This window comes from Palaemon carinicauda, chromosome 37, assembly GCF_036898095.1.
Source record: "Palaemon carinicauda isolate YSFRI2023 chromosome 37, ASM3689809v2, whole genome shotgun sequence".
Taxonomy (NCBI): Eukaryota; Metazoa; Arthropoda; class Malacostraca; order Decapoda; family Palaemonidae; genus Palaemon; species Palaemon carinicauda.
In genome coordinates this window covers 24,164,768-24,182,194 of record NC_090761.1, presented here as the reverse complement: position 1 = coordinate 24,182,194, position 17,427 = coordinate 24,164,768, and the positions used below count along the sequence as shown (strand labels likewise).

At 43.5% G+C, this 17,427-nt stretch overlaps 1 protein-coding gene across 2 annotated transcripts; it reads right to left on the bottom strand.

The window, feature by feature from the left end:
- Positions 1 to 854: 854 nt before the first annotated feature.
- LOC137629506 (tubulin alpha-3 chain-like) lies at positions 855 to 14,335 on the bottom strand. Of its 2 annotated transcripts, none has more exons than XM_068360860.1 (3): positions 14,180 to 14,335; positions 4,460 to 4,682; positions 855 to 2,173 (listed from the first exon to the last, which is right to left on the bottom strand). In XM_068360860.1, exons 1-3 carry the CDS (start codon positions 14,180 to 14,182, stop codon positions 1,044 to 1,046), a joined length of 1,356 nt encoding a protein of 451 aa, XP_068216961.1. In that variant the 5' UTR covers positions 14,183 to 14,335; the 3' UTR covers positions 855 to 1,043. The 2 variants fall into 2 exon arrangements, with proteins under 2 accessions (XP_068216961.1, XP_068216962.1); XM_068360861.1 differs by lacking the exon at positions 14,180 to 14,335 and adding an exon at positions 12,875 to 12,897.
- Positions 14,336 to 17,427: the final 3,092 nt, after the last annotated feature.

Below are 17,427 nucleotides of genomic sequence, written 5' to 3'. Positions count from 1 at the left end.
GCCATTCACGAGTAACCAAGACATCCTATGAAGATTCTTATAAATTTATGATCTTCTGTAGCACTGCAAGGTCTCACAAGAGGCTTTTTAGTTAAACTCGGCTATACATATACTGTAATGCTGTAACTATTAAAACTATCTTGCCTTTCATTAGCAACCTTCAGTTCAGATCTCTTTACCACTGTAGACATTAAAAAAATCTTCAAGGGGCCTTTTTTTTGGCAGTTTGTTAAATTCCTGTGGTGCTAGGTCACAACCACTTGAACAGGCAATTCAATATTTTCCTTTCAATACTCATAGACTAAGTCTGATAATCATGTACTGCTAGTTATTTACACATGAAATTTCCCTATAACAGTTGAAATTAAAACCTTTAGTAAGCTACAGATTATTGCAATACAATGAATAAAAAAAATTGCTTTCCAACCAGGAGTCTTACAGATTTTCAACCTTAAATTAGGTAAATATCTGGCTTTTGGGTTTGATACCAGAGAACATGACCAAGCCAAACTTACTTAGATAAATCCATGCAACCAATTTTTTTTTTTTTTTTAGGTTTTTAGAGCAATGCCAGGTTAGTATTTTAAGTACTGTATACAAAAATAGCATGTGAAACCTTACGCACATGCAACATTGAATGTTGCACCATTGCCAAAATGACCAGATAGTAACCAGGATGATGCAGCAGCCCTCCAGTCTACTTTTAAAGAATGTTAAACATTTTATCCTAGAGGGTCTGGTATTTAATTGAAGAATTTGGGATGGATGACTTCAATAACATTCATATACAAGAGTACCAAGACTAGATATTAATGACAACAAATATAGCAAAGGTTTTGAATTGATAAAGCAAATATTTGAACAAAATTTTATTCAATATGTAAAAAAATAAAATAATTTTTCATGATTCACATTAGTATTCTATTCTGGAATGAGATGTTTATGGACCAATCTCTCTCAAGAAGAGGTCTTATAATTGAACCATATGAAAATGAACACAATAGAAAAATTAATGACAGACAAGGAAGAAATAAATAAAGTTCTCAATATTCATCACCTTCAGCCTCTCCTTCGGCGTCGGCTGAATCGACGCCAACTTCTTCGTAATCCTTTTCCAAGGCAGCGAGATCCTCACGGGCTTCAGTGAATTCTCCCTCTTCCATGCCCTCTCCAACATACCAGTGGACAAAGGCACGCTTGGCATACATCAAGTCAAACTTGTGATCCAGCCTGGCCCATGCTTCTGCAATGGCAGTAGTGTTGGACAACATACAAACGGCTCTGGATACCTTGGCCAAATCACCACCTGGGACAACAGTTGGGGGCTGGTAGTTTATGCCAACCTTGAAGCCAGTTGGACACCAGTCCACGAATTGGATTGACCTCTTAGTTTTGATTGCGGCGATGGCTGCATTAACGTCCTTGGGTACAACATCACCACGGTACAGCAGGCAACAGGCCATGTACTTACCATGACGGGGATCACACTTTACCATCTGGTTGGCAGGCTCAAAGCAGGAATTGGTAATTTCAGAAACTGACAGCTGCTCGTGGTAGGCCTTCTCAGCAGAAATTACAGGGGCATAGGTAACGAGGGGGAAGTGGATTCTGGGATAAGGCACCAGGTTAGTCTGGAACTCTGTTAAGTCAACATTGAGGGCACCATCAAATCTGAGAGATGCGGTGATCGAGGAGACAATCTGGCCGATGAGACGGTTCAAGTTGGTGTAGGAGGGTCTTTCGATGTCCAAGTTCCTGCGGCAGATGTCATAAATTGCTTCGTTATCAACCATGAAGGCACAATCTGAGTGTTCAAGGGTGGTGTGGGTGGTCAGAATGGAGTTGTAAGGTTCAACGACAGCAGTGGCAACTTGAGGGGCGGGGTAGACGGCGAATTCCAGCTTGCTCTTCTTGCCGTAGTCAACAGATAATCTTTCCATGAGCAGAGACGCGAAGCCAGAACCGGTGCCACCACCGAAAGAGTGGAAGATTAAGAACCCTTGCAGACCCGTGCAGTTATCGGCAAGTTTCCTAATTCTGTCCAATACCATATCGACGATTTCCTTTCCAATAGTATAATGACCTCTGGCATAGTTGTTGGCGGCATCTTCCTTGCCAGTGATAAGTTGTTCAGGGTGGAACAGTTGGCGGTAAACCCCAGTTCTGATTTCATCTGCAAGGCAAAGGTTTGTTAGTTAATAAGGTTCAGCATGCAAAGAATAACTTAGGTGCATCAAAAACGTACAGCTTGAAGAAAAAAAAAAAAAAACTAGTTTGTGAATGTTAAAAGTAAGATAAAGATGTCAAAGTTCAAAATATTCAGCTTCAAAATAGGTAACAAAGTTTGTGCACAAGTTGCTGGAAATTGAAAGTGTTCAGTTCCAAAAAGTAAGGCACCAAGGTTTGTGCAAGTTGCAAATGTTAATCTTGAAATAGTTCACCTTTTTGTTTCTAGCTTAGAATATTAGATATTAGTTAATCTAATGGAGAAACGTAAGTGATAACAAACGGTACACATGTCTGTCCCTAACCATTTCTGCCTAGCCTATGTAAACCCATGGATGGAGACAGGAAAAAATGAATAGGATGAGAATCAATAAATTCTACCATAAATGTATATAGTGATGACAGACATCACTGATAATTAACTGAATAACCTTGATTGGTTATGCTCTAACTACGTAGGCAAAGCTTAACAAGCCAACCTATTAAAGGGATTTTGACGAAGGAAAAATCTATTTCTGGGCGAGGAACCTTATCGCACCGAAAAAGGCTCCTCTAGCACCATTTCTAAGGCATAGTTATTGCTGAATATACCAGAGAAAAAGAGATGCATGGAATGCCAGGAATAAACCTAGCTCACTCACCGTGTCGGTATAGAAAACTGGGGCATGATTGAACCACTACCATAGATCCCTCACCAATTCGACCTCTCCTTCATTAAGATGTGAATGAGAGAAATTACCTGAACGGATAATACGCGAAAATAGACTACTTTGGAAACAACCTTGCGGACCTTAGGGGACACGTAGCAAATTCCAGCCAGACTACTGACCTCACAAAGTTGACATTCTTGCCATGAATATGGAATCAATCCAGGCAACACTTCAAACATCAATGGACCCAAACTCAAGAAAACACTTGCTGACAATGTTCAGGAAAAAAAAAAATCTTATATCAGTTTAGCGATATAAGAATAGAAGCAATTGAGCTCTAACTAGTGCACAAACACCTGGAAAATTCCTTTTTTGTTTAGAAAATATGAAGTGTATTACAACGAATATGGATGAAAAGAGAAAAACTAGTGAAAATAAGGAACAAAACTAAAAGACACAATCGTCGTTGCAAAGGCGAAGCCTCAATGTGAATCTTATCTGATCAGGTAATTATATCAACAAATACCTAAAATTACTGGAAAAAAACGTGAGGTTGAACAGGCACTTGAAGAATGGAAAGGTTAACTTTACAAAATTATTAGAGAAGAGACAGCAACCAAATTTTCACATAGGATGCTGACACTGAAGAGAAAAATGGAAAAACAAATAAAAAATAATGACATGCAATGTGTACAATGATGAAGATTATGTAGTAAACGCTGATTCAAAGAAATCACTGCTTGGACCAAAACTAAAATAAAAAGATAAACTACAAAGTTGAACCAAGTGACCACAGTAAATTCTGTGGTCATGTAAATACACAATCTGTAGGTAAGAGTATTCAAATTTGAGAATTGATAAAATAATAGTTGGACATACAAGCATTATCTGGAACATGGTTCAATAACTTGGACAAGGTAAAGGTTATCTAAATGACAACCACCCCCTTTTTCCCCCTAGAGAAGGCAAGTCTGTCGGCCTATGCTATCAACATTCCCTGTGATCATGATGACCAAAGTCTGTCGGGAGAAGTGTTAACCGTCTTACGACCACTTGTAAAAGTGAGTAAAAGCGAACATGATACATACTAAGTGCCCACCGATGGAAAGGACTAACCTACTTGGTTTGATGGAGTGGTGAAAAATACGAGAAAAAAAAAAAGTGAAGTGAAATAGGTTAATAACTGAAGGTACTTGGGTAGGTTACAAACTAGCAACAAATCGTGACGACACGAGAATAGCTAGATAACTTCAAACTATTGGAAGCCATGTCTATTGTAGGCACCAGAGCCTCTATGCGGCCCCAAGACGACATACGCTCCCACGAGACATCCGAATGAATTTAGCCCTGAAGGCTTTCAAGAGGAAACTGAAGACTTATTCCACGAGTCAATAGTGAAGAGTTAACAGTAATTGAATAATACGAGATATGCAACTTTTAAACACTGAATGAGCAAGGTAAAAAGACAGGGGAGGTCCTGTAGGGAGTGGGGTTCCCCTGCTGTATTGGACCGGAAAAGAACCTGTCACAGTAGAGTAAATCTAGATTTATACTAATTAAAACCAATTCTACAACCAACTTACCAATTACGGTGGGTTCAAGATCTACGAATACTGCTCTGGGTACGTGCTTCCCTGATCCAGTTTCACTGAAGAAGGTATTAAAGGAGTCATCACCACCACCGATGGTCTTGTCAGAAGGCATTTGTCCATCAGGCTGGATGCCATGTTCAAGGCAGTACAATTCCCAGCAGGCATTGCCCATCTGGGTACCAGCCTGGCCAACATGGATTGAGATGCATTCACGCTGAAATGAGAAAACGAAGTATTATTAATTTGAAATTTAAAAGAAAATAGTGCCTAGCAGAAAAAGTGGTTACATTAAAGCAAGTTGACCAAATTTTAAATTTTGGCTAAAAAAAAACTAAAAATAGTGCCGAGGCAAATGTGGTTACGATAAGCATATTAGTCAAATTTAAGATTGGAGCTAAATGTGTCTTTAGCCATAACTCAAGTTACTCATGACCTGTAATACAGGAAAAAATACCATTGTCCTATGTTACACCTGGACAATTTTAAATAAAAAAATCACATTTTAAGTAATTTGTATTTTTCCTGACAGTACTTACCTCGAACTACTTTCTTAGGAGTATCTGGTATCTCCTCCCATCCAACCAGTTTTGTGTAGTTTACCCTATACCAGTTTTCCATGAGGAATAACCTCAGGCGGAGTGATACGCACCCTGAGGCTAACCCCGGGTCAGAGAGCATGCTTGCTCAGGTCTCTACCTCCAGTAAGTTCTTGGTAGCTTAGGTCTCTAACAATCCCAGAAGACACTCGAGGAAGGCAGGGCGGGCCATTACCCGAAAGTAGTTAGAGGTAAGTACTGTTAGGAAAAATACAATCTTAAAATTTGTGATTTGTTCCAACATGGAGTACTTACCTCGAACTACTTTCTTAAGAGACTTATACTTTAGGAGGTGGGAGTGGCCTTTTAAACTTCAGAGACTGTGCCGAGATATATCCAAAGACCTAGATAGGAGGCTAGGTCCTGTTGACCCCAAAGAAAAGCGAGAAAAGAGGAAACTACACAAAAAACTCACCTTAGTGCCTAAGTAACTCGCCTCTGCAAGAAATCGTAGGAGACATGTCCTTCCAAAGTAGGGGTACTTGTAGCCGGCTCAGAGTCCTATCCGAGACCATTTGAAGCTGAAATAGGGGGAGGAAGAACAAGGGGGTTTAAGGAACGAACCTGTGTCTCTTGTACTTACTACCCATGGTTATCACTGGAGCTACACCTTTAAACCGTTTGGAGCGCGGAAATGACGGTACCTATCGAGAACCCGTCCAGGGATTTTCTTGAATGGTCCTCCAAGTAGTGAGCAGTGAAGGTAGACTGGTTAGCCCCGGTGCCTGCTCTCAGGCTCTGGCCCACTGCCATATTCTTCTTCAAAGCTAAGGTAGTACTAAGACACCTAATGTCGTGGGGTCTGGGTTTTCCCCCCAGGGGGATATCTGCCTTACTGTAGGCCCTGATAATCACCTGCCTCAGCCAGAAGGAGATAGTGTTCTACGAGACTGGCTTCTTCACTAGGCCTGTGGAAACAAAAAGACTTTTGATCTCGGGCCGAAGTCTGGCTGTCCTCTAAGCATTTTCTTACCGCCCTGACAGGGCACAGATGCAAGTCCCTAGAGTTGTCCAAGTGAGGAATTGCTGGTACTGAGAACCCCCTTCAGGAGGAAGACTTAGCCCAGAGCAGTTCGTACTCCCTTGATGGCCACGTCCCAGAGATAAAGGATGGAGGCCATCAGGGGCTTGATGTTCTTAAACCTGGGATCCCACATGGCCGGATTCTAGGTCTTCTCTACGAAGGATGGCACGAACCTGAAGGTGACCTCCCGCCAACCCTTCGAGTGAGCAACTTCGTAGGACAGTCCATGGATCTCCCCCACTCGTTAAGCCAAAGCTAATACCAATAGGAAAACTGTCCTGAGGGCGAGATCCTTGTCCACGATGTCCTTTAGGAGTTCAAAGGGAGGTTCTGACAGCATTTTCAGGACCCTGGCCACGTCCCACTGTGGCACCTTAACGGCTTGCGGGGGACACGATTGCTCGAAACTTAATGAGCATCGAGAGATGTCTGGAGGTTCCAAGGTCGATGCCCTTCAGGAGGAAGACTTAGCCCAGAGCAGCTCGTACTCCCTTGATGGCCGGATGGACATGTTGGCCACGTCCCTGAGATAAAGGATGGAGGCCCTCAGGGGCTTGATGTTCTTAGAGGCGCACCATTTAGTAAAGGTGGCCCACTTTGCCTGGCAGACCGCTGCCGATGATCGCCTCAGGTAGCCTGACATCCTCGTTGCCGTCCCGACGAATAGCCTTCTTTCCTCCACGTGTGAAGGCGGAGGGACCGAGGGTTCTCGTGGAACCTTTGAAAATGTGGTTGCCGAAGAAGGTCTGGCCTGTCCGGAAGAGGCCAAGGTGGAAGTTGTGCCAGTTCTTTAAGATCCACGAACCATTTTCTTTCCGGCCACCAGGGCACTACCAAAGTCATCCACAGGTTGTCCCCCCTCCTTACTCTGTTGATGACCTGTCTAAGCATCCCGAAGGGGGAGGAGGGGGGGGGGGTTTAAACGTCGAGGTTGTCCTAAGGGTGCTGGAAGGCATCCTCGAACGCCGCTCTTGGGTCTGGCACAAGAGAACAAAACATGAGGAGCTGTGCGTTCAACCTCGTTGCGAAGAGGTCCATCACCGGCGATCCCCCTTTTTGAATGATGGTTTTGGCTACTTCTGGGTGCAGGGACCATTCGGATCCCACTACTTGTCCCATCCTGCTGAGGCCGTCGGCTAGGACGTTCCTTTTTCCCGGAATGAACCTTGCTGAGATTCTGATCTGTTCTACTTCGGCCCATTCCAGAAGTTCCAACGTGAGGACGCACAACTCCTTCGATCTTAGTCCTCCCTGTTTCTTTATGTAGGCCACCACTGAGGCGTTGTCGCACATCAGAGCCACGTGTTCCCCCGGAGTAGATGGACGAACACCAGGCACGCCCTTCGCACTGCCGGCATCTCTAGCACGTCTATGTGCTGGGCCTTCTTGTCCGTCCAACTCCCTCTTGCTGACCTTCCGAGGAGATGGGTACCCCACCCCTCCTTTGATGCATCCGTGAACAGGAGCATCTCCAGAGGGTCGGCTGCGAAGGGCATTCCCTTGAGGGTGTTCGACCTGCCGCACCTCCACTCTAGGACCTCCTTCGTCTCCGGGAAAACTGGAATAACCTTGTGGGGGGTGTCCCTCTGGTTCCAGCTCTCCTTCAGATTCCACTGGACCTCCCTGAGCTTCAGCCTGCCCTGGGGGATCAGTTTCTCTAATGACACAAGGTGGCCTATCAGGCTCTGCCAGTCCATCGCTCTCCTGGGCTGGCCCGACAGGAAGGGATGGAGGACTTGGTCTAAGTTGTCTAATCTCTCCGCGGAGGGGAAGGCTCTCGCCAACCGGGAGTCCAGGACCATTCCGAAGTAGGTCATCCTGGTGGAGGGTATCAACTGGGACTTCTTCAGGTTGATGATACTCAGGACGTTGCAGAACCGCAGAAACTTCGTGCCTTGCTCCCTCAGTACTTCCTCCGAGGCTGAAAGTAACAACCAGTCGTCCAGGTACCGAATCAGGCGAATGCCCTGTTCGTGTGCCCAGGTTGAAACCGTCGTGAAGACCTGTGGGGCTGCGGACAGCCCGAAGCAGAGGGTCTTGAACTGCAATGTTTGGGTACCCCATTTCACCCGAAGGTACTTCCTGCTGGAGGGGTGAACTGGAATTTGGAAGTAAGCGTCCTTGAGATCTACTGACATCATGAAGTCCCCTTCCCTCAAGGACGCTAAGACCAACTTCTGAGTGTCCATCTTGAAGTCGGTCTTGCACACGAACTTGTTGAGGGCTGAGAGGTCTATGACCGGTCTCCAGCCCCCTGTTAGGATCCTTGACTGGTTCTATCGCTCCTTTTGCCAGCATCGCTGAGACCACCTCCTGCAGGGCTGTCTTTTTCAAGGGGTCCTTGGGGGCTAGCCACCCTGCCCGTTGATCTGGGGGATCCGCTAGGAAGGGTAACCTGTACCCTTCCTTCAGGAATGCCACGGTCCACGGGTCTGCTCCGTGGTCTTTCCATGCTTGCCAAGAGTGTTTGAGGCATCCCCCACCTGAGGCTTCGGCAGGAGTAGGGGGCCTCCCTCCCTATCTCCTCCTAGAGGTGCGGCCTGAGCGCCCTCTCCTGGACGCTGCATAGGAAGGCCTATAGGAGGATTGAGCCGAGGTTGCTCCCCTACGGGAGGGCTGAGAGGACTGTGACCAGGCCGTAGTAAGGGGTGTCTCTCCTGGGCTGGCTAGGTGAATCCCGAGGAGGTAGAAGCACATCTGAGGTAGACCTTCTGTGTGCAGGTCTCCTCACTGGAGGGGGTCTGGAATCGCCCGGATCCTCGAGTTTCCTGACTTTCAATTGACTCCTCAGCTGCCTTCAGTGGGAAAATAGTCGTCCTTAGGCTTTTCAGGGACCTCGCTTGTCAGGAAGCCGTCTAGTGATCTTGTTGAGGACCGTGTCCCTCCTCCGTAGGACCCAGTTGGCGGCCTGCGCTAAGGACTGGTAAGACAGAAACTTCAGGGCCTTACCTCCCGAGCTAATCAGCTCCTTGAGTAAGGCCTGATTTTCTGGAACCGTGAGGTCGTACGAGGCCCACCAATCCAGCCAGGAGGAGACTTTCACGAAGTCCTTCGCTATTTCCTCCATCAAGGTGGCTTCCGATGGAGAAAAGCAGAGTGCAGGTTCCAGTGTACAGGCACCTGCACGGTGGCCCTCCGGGAGGTAAAACTTGCTCTGGGTCAGTTTGGAGGAACTCTGGATCTTGGGAGCCTCGGCGTGGTTGGCCACAATCTTGTCCACATGGGCTCTACCTAGCTTCACATCCCTGGCTAACGGTAGTGCCAGGGAGGGTCTCTGCTGGACGGGGGCATCCACAAGTCTGTTGAGACTGGACCGCCAGAATTCCTCGGAGGGCTCGGGCTCGTCCAGCTTGTGGCGTCTCCGAATGAGCCCTATTACCCTTCGATAGGCTGACACCACTGCTGAACCCTCCCCTTGGTCATCCAGCTCCTCCGTAGGACGAACTAATGCTTGAGACGGGGCTCCTCCGTCGGAGGCCTTCATACGGGGAGAAAACAAGGCCTTGGCCCTCTCCATCTCCTGGGGTTCTGGCCGAAGGAAGGGCATAGCCGTCGAGACGGAGGCCTCCGTCCTCGGTCTATCCTTCCTCACGGAGGCCCACGTATCTGCGGGTCTGCTCGACGAGGGGAGCCGTACCTCACGATCTTGACTGCTCAGGGATGCCTTGGAGGTCTGGACGCGGCTGCCAGACCGAAGGGGCAACTCTCTCCACTGGGCGGATGGAGTCTGAACCTTCACGGACTTATGCCTGTCCGCTGGGACCTGGAATGAAGACTCCCTCCGTCGGTCGAATCTGCTACCGGACGAGTATCTCTCCGGAGAATGGGCTCTAGGACGCCAAGACGAAGAGCCTGGAACTGCAGCCAACTCTAACAGTCTGCTGCGAGGGATGACTACCCACTCTTCGTCCAGGGAGCCACCTCTCCATTTTCTTCTGGGGGATCTGGAACGCCTACTCTCGTGGCAGGACCTGGAGTGCCTCCTACGGGACTTCTCCCGACGTCTTCTGTGTTTCCTCCGGGCTTCGTTCTCCATGGAGCAGGAAAACGCCTCGACTGAAGAGCCCGACTACTTGTAGACTCTTTCAGGCGGGCCCGGCTCACGCGATGACGTAGGAGGGTTCCCTCGACGCTCGATGGACGACGGGGCCTGTAAGAAAACGTCCAGAAACGTAGCAGATGGCGCTGGAGGGGAGCGCGGACGCTCTTCAGTGGGGGACCAGGTACCGAAGCCTTCTTCCATTCTCAGCGGGGACATGAAGGGCGTCTTCAGGGGTACCCACGCGAGGGGGGTTGATGGCGGCAAGTGTTCTTTCTCGGCGGCACCCTCGGCTGCAGATGTTCCTGAAAAACAACCCCAAGAGGCTGGAGAAGAATTAGGAACATTTTCCCCCCGTAGGGTCATCAGAGGAGACGTGCCCTGCTTGCACCAGGACTCCGTCCCCCCCACACACTCCTGTCCCTCCCTCAGGCCCCACACTTGCCTGGAAAGACACCACAACCCCACTTTCCTGCAGATCAGACTCCTGGGGAAGGGCCACGGGCCTCTTCCCCGCAACGGACTTACCTCGTCCCCTACTCTGGGTAGGGGAGGGTGGCAGGTTAGCTCGGTCCGACGACACGCCCGGCGAAGCAAGGGAAGAAGAGATGCTCGGCTTCTTAGGCGACTTCTTCGTCGCCTTCTTCTTGGTGCCGTAACGCACCCACTGCACCTCGTTTTAGGACACGCACTCCGGACACGTGGCGGTAGGGGAACACACACTGCCCCTACATGACGAACACAAGGAGTGCAGGTCTACTTAAGGTTTCGACAGGAACGCACCACACGATTTACCGGCCATAGGCCCAGGACAACGGCGGGGATGCTCCATGATGCAGTAGGAAGCACCACGAGACACAAGAACGCACAGGAAAAAGCACAAAGGAACCACGTGAGACACAAAGTCACACTGGGATTAAGGAGAGCGGCGAGATGATATCGCGACGCGACCAGATAACTTACTGGAGGTCGAGACCTGAGCAAACATGCTCTCTTGACCCGGGGGTTAGCCTCAGGGCGCGTATCACTACGCCTGAGGTTATCCCTCATAGAAAACGGGTATAGGGTAAACTACGCAAAACTCTGGTCGGATGGGAGGAGATCCAAGATACTCCTAAGAAAGTAGTTCAAGGTAAGTACTCAGTGTTGGAACAACTAGCTTTTAAATAGTTATATAAATGACTAACTACATTCTGAAGGTTCCTTGATGGGTATAAATTTCTGTTTTACGCCCAATCGCAATTACAGGCCTCAGGCCGCGAGTTCTATTTATTAAGAGCATACTGACATTTAACTCATCAAAAGTTCAACCGAACTAAGTTTTTATTTACGTCCAAATCAAAGACTATGTACTGAAGGAAGTTAGGAAGGCTGAACCTAACACCACTCGAATGTGTGCGCATAAAAGATGCCAGATAATCCCATACGAAACTAATGGCTCCATCTATTGAGCGAGCGGTCAAACATTCAGAGCGTTAATGCTTACGGGAATTTATGATGACATTCGATTGTAAATTTGCCTTATATTTGTTCATAGTTTGCATTACTACGTCAGTATATTGTATTCTTATAGTTATGACATTCTTAGATTTTCGATAACTAAATTGCAAGTTTACAAATAGGCACATATATAGATTTAAAATGCTTATCCTTAAGTTTTCATTCTATTTTATCATTAACTTAATAGCTATATCTCTTATAATTCAGTTAATTTTCTTGCAAATTTATGAATTGTATATAACAATAATTTTTAAACGTTCTATAAAATATCACGCTCGAATGAATTTAAACATACTGTATATCTGATATGTTTAACTTAGCCACAAGTTAATTTGTGTAGGCATACATTTAATCACAGTTTGTAGGCCACTGTAGGATGGAGATATTAAGTGTGTACAAAACACAATTGTAATTTTCTATTTATTGAAACGGAAAGGCATAATGCACTCATATAAGTAATATAAAATAAATGTATAAATATACAAACAAAAGGAACAAAATAACTCACTAAATTGTATCACCCATAAAAATAATCAAAAGGTGGTTGGAAATAGAAATAAGGTAGCATAAAAGCCACCCAAAAGTGCAAGATAGATCACATGCAATTGAACTTTAATGAATTATACACAAAGACAAAATAACTCAGTAAACAATATTGCACATATAAAAAACTGTAAAAAAATAACATACAAACAAACCAAAATTACATTATGAATTGCATGCAAATAATCTAATATAATTATGAATGAGAAAACATAATAAAAAAAAGGTTTCATTCGAAAATTAAATCCATAATGCAAACATAAGAAAGTAAGTAGGCAAACATAGAAAAAGTACACAGTAAAAACACATTCAATGTTCATTAAAATACAAATACAGTATAAAAACTGTAAAATTTTGGTCTTAATTTAAGAAATAAAAAAAAATAGAATACAAGGAACACTCACACAAAACATGTTTAAGCAATATACTTCTGTAATGCTACTCGAGTGTGCAAACATGAGGAAATATTCATGCACTTATAAGTTAAATCAAAGTTAGATATGTTACATGCCACTAAACATGTTCCTAACGCCAAATATATCAGTTCCTCAGAAATACAGTATATTACTTTAATAGCTTTATGAAAAAAAAAGAAAAAAAAAGTTTGAAACAATAAAAAAATGTAATGCGGATGCCTTGCCTTAACCTTACATCCAATATCAATGGGGGATTACTCATTAGCAGCACATACTGTTAGTACTCACCATTCTTTGTCCTTAGGGAACCTGTGAAACACCTAATGAGGATCAGTTTCTTTTCGTTTATTGCAAAAAGCACAGTGTGACTAATTCACTGTTGGCGCCATGATTTCGTGTGTTTGACAGTCAAATTTTGAATATAAACAAACAGACGACAAACTGTATACCAACAACGCCATCTAAATTCTGAGCGGTCAAACTTTTGTGTTCACTTTGGAGTTGCCAGCTAGTGTATTAACATTCTATTTTGAGCCTATCTTTCTTCAGTATATAATCTTTGGCTACGGCCAAGCATCTTAATTTGCTTATTATCGCTCCGACTGTTATCTTGTATAGAATAAAAACGTTTGGAAATGGTCTACGGATCTTAAATATGTTGTGTAAGGGGGGGGGGGGGGCCGCAGCCCTCCTGGGTAAGGACACGGCTTTTAGCACAGGTTACGAGGGTTTTTTAAGTTAGCTTCTCCCGTCGTACTCGTAGGTAAGGAAACTGTTGTGAGAGGGGGGGGGCCCGAAGCCCCCCTGGGTAAGGACACTGCTCTTAGCATAGGTTAAGTGGGTTTTTAAGTTAGCCTCTCCCGCCAAAACCGTTTTTAGAACCACGGCCATAGTTCAGAATATTCCCGTTTTCTACGGGATCTGGCCGTCACCCTACAAAGGCTCCCGAATCACTTTTCAACGATCATAGTAAACAATTTCCGTTGTTAGTGGCACAAAACATTTGAACAATTATAGGTTAAGGAAATATAAAAAGTATACTACCAAATATAATCAAGCACATCAGTGTATAAGTAATTTTCACAACTCCGATTAGAATCTGGGAAAATTGTCTAAAGCTAGAAAATAATTGTGGGAACGTCAATAGGTGCAAATCGTGTAATTAAATATAAATGGCGATTTTAGATGACAAGTTTGGAAACCGATAGATTTTAAATACACGATAAGATTAATTTCTTGGAGTTCATAATCGAGCATAAGACCCCATTGAAGATAGCTTCGTATTCGTCGGAAATATAAATGGTAGGCTTTATTCAAAATATTCCGTCCACAATTATAATTGTACCATGTATTCTAAAGATAGGCCTGGGAAAATTCCAGCCACGCCTTAATTTCGAAACGAAAGACAAGGGATACAGGAAGATTCCGCGACCGGCAACCGTTAAACTCATTACCGCGCCCTTTCAAACAAGGACCCCCTTCTCGCGCCCGCCCCAAACCCAGAAAATTGAACACTTTACGTTATCTATCCATCACTAAAACCTTATAATAATTGTATTATACACGAAATATCGAAAAAAACACAATACTCACCATTGTGAAGTATTTAAAATGTTACGTAGAGGAACGTAAGAATGACAAGATCACAAGAACCGTAAATAGAGTTCTCACAATCTCGAGTGATTTGAAAGTGCGGCGCGCCGCGCGCGGCCAGTCCTTTTTATAACTTTTATGACGTCATACCACGCACTCCGCTGATTGGTTTAGCCCTATAGTACCATGAGTTCATTGGCTCAAAAGTGGTACAGTATTACCAGTTATAAGAATATTTCCAATATTTACCTTTGTTATTATAAGATTTTGTTTGTCGCCATAAATAGACAATAAATATATTACTAGTCTGGTTTAATAAGCAAAGTAACCACCTAGTACAACTGTTTTGACCATCTTAAGGAGCAAAAACAACAAACATAAACACAATTGGAAACTATCTTACGCAAGGGGGATTTAAGTCGGTTATTCGCATAAAATGTAATCTTCTTTAAATTAATATTTCTTTCTTCTTTTGCTGGTTTTAGATACACCAGGCCTTTACACTTTAGTTATCAAATCAAACATGAAATAGGCATTCCTTAAAAACCAAGCAGCATAGCAAATATGTTTCTACATACATAATTGGAGGATGTTATGGTAGACTTTTCAAATGTTAGGAATGGCGCATCGACCGTTATGCAGCAGGCGTAAGGGAGGTCTCGTTTCATCTGCTTCTTTGAAATTTATATTTTCATAATCATATAACCGATATTATAACTTTAAAATGAAAAGGCCGGTAATATTCTCGAATTCCTAAGTGATAACGTTAAAGAAAACGCGGAGAAAGGACTGAACATAAAGTTGTGTGTGTTTATAATCTCATTTGGAAATCATTTAAATATACTTAGTTTTATTGGTTATGACAAATGTACAAATACAAATCACTGGAACCAAGTTGCTCTGGATTACTCTATATAATAACTTGGTTTACAAAAATAGAGATTACTGTGAACGTATTTATGTTCGTGGGTACCAATTTTCGTTGTTTTATAAAAAAAAAAATGTTGGTTCGTGGATTCATAAATTCATGGATTTCCGTTTTGAAACTTATACCTATTTGGTTATTAGTTGAACCCCTATTATGATAAAGTATTCATTTGCAATGCATTGCTTTTATTCATTTATTAAAATTTTTAATAATTAACACCAATTAAGGGATTACTTATCACTACAAATGGTTATAATGTCGCCGCCAAAAAAAGAAATTACAGAACTACCCAAGTTCTTCTAATATAGCATCCCAAGCTAAAACATTACTCAAAATCTTTTGTTGTTACTCAGTGATAAATAACAGCCTTTAAATAGAGACGAGATAGTTAGCAGGCATATCACTTTCAAACATGTTACCGCAGTGGTTGAAAACTGGCTCTGTCAAGACCAAAGAACCTACTACACCAGGCCTACCAAACCCAGCAGACTGCACATCAAAGTTCCCGCAATCTGCAGAAAATTCATTATTTTTAATTACCTCCTACACAAAAAAGGGACCTCTACTCTCTACGTTCCTCCCAGCCTAACAAGGGACTCAACCGAGTTCAGCTGGTACTGCTAGGGTGCCACAGCCCACCCTCTCCCGTTATCCACCACAGATGAAGCTTCATAATGCTGAATCCCCTACTGTTGCTACCTCTACTCTCTACGTTCCTCCCAGCCTAACAAGGGACTCAACCGAGTTCAGCTGGTACTGCTAGGGTGCCACAGCCCACCCTCTCCCGTTATCCACCACAGATGAAGCTTCATAATGCTGAATCCCCTACTGTTGCTACCTCTACTCTCTACGTTCCTCCCAGCCTAACAAGGGACTCAACCGAGTTCAGCTGGTACTGCTAGGGTGCCACAGCCCACCCTCTCCCGTTATCCACCACAGATGAAGCTTCATAATGCTGAATCCCCTACTGTTGCTACCTTAGATGGCAGCAGTAGGGGATTCAGCATTATGAAGCTTCATCTGTGGTGGATAACGGGGGAGGGTGGGCTGTGGCACCCTAGCAGTACCAGCTGAACTCGGTTGAGTCCCTTGTTAGGCTGGGAGGAACGTAGAGAGTAGAGGTCCCTTTTTTGTTTTTGTTTCATTTGTTGATGTCGGCTACCCCCACCCCAAAATTGGGGGAAGTGCCTTGGTATATGTATGTACCTCCTACACAGACAGCACACCTTACTCTTACTTCTAATCTCGGGAACCTTTCTAATATACCGAACAACCTCTCCAGTTGGTGTTTCTAAATTCCCTAATTCTATGCCACTGCTTCTAAATTTTCTTAGATTCAGTACCTCTACTAACTTCTGTGGATAAAGTAAACTTAGAAATATACAGATAATGGAAATAAGAAATTAAAGGAGAAGAGATATAAGACAATACATTTGCATCGTTTTTATACTTAAGAGAAATAATAAATACGTTGAAACTAAACATTATAAACATACGCAAACGGGAGAAGTAAACTATATGTGTGTGTGTATGTGTTTGTGAAAATAAGGAAGAAGATTTACCTTTTTTGCAGGGAACATAAAAAAGAGAAATTAATCAATCAAAATAAAATAACCCTACGAAGAAGACCTAAACCAAATAATAAGATAATATTATTTAATGAAAGAAATCTAAAAGAAAAAAAATCTCATACCTCGTGTGGAGTAAAAGACAAAATTATATAAAAGAAAGATGACCTCAAATCTGAAGTACAGTGGTATAAATATTAATACAAATATAAGTATAAATATAAACATAATAGTATGTACAAAAATAACTAAACGAGTAGTTACCATAAACATACCCTTTCTTTGGATTTAGACGGAAATAAAAAAAAATAAAACTAAACAAAATTATACAACATAGAATGAATAATACCAGTTCCCTAATATCACAAGAGGGTCTGCCCCTCTCTTTTATTCTTCTCCTGTACTTCTCTTTCTCCGTATTTCCTTAATCTTTCCCATCCCGAGTACCTGCCTTTGAGCTATAAACTGGATTGTATCCAGGAGTACTCTTCCTTTCCCCACTTCCCTATCCTTATTATTATTATTATTATTATTATTATTATTATTATTATTATTATTATTATACAACATAGAATAAGGAACAAGTAAGATACATTGTCAACAATAACATGTAAAACTAATAGATTATCTGACCTTCATCTTTACTTGCAGACGAGCTGATCTTCTTGGCAATTTAGGAATGTTGAAAGAGGAGTCTAGCTTGTTTGTTTACCGATTAAATAGTTTCTTCGATTTCAGGTATTGCCGATGAA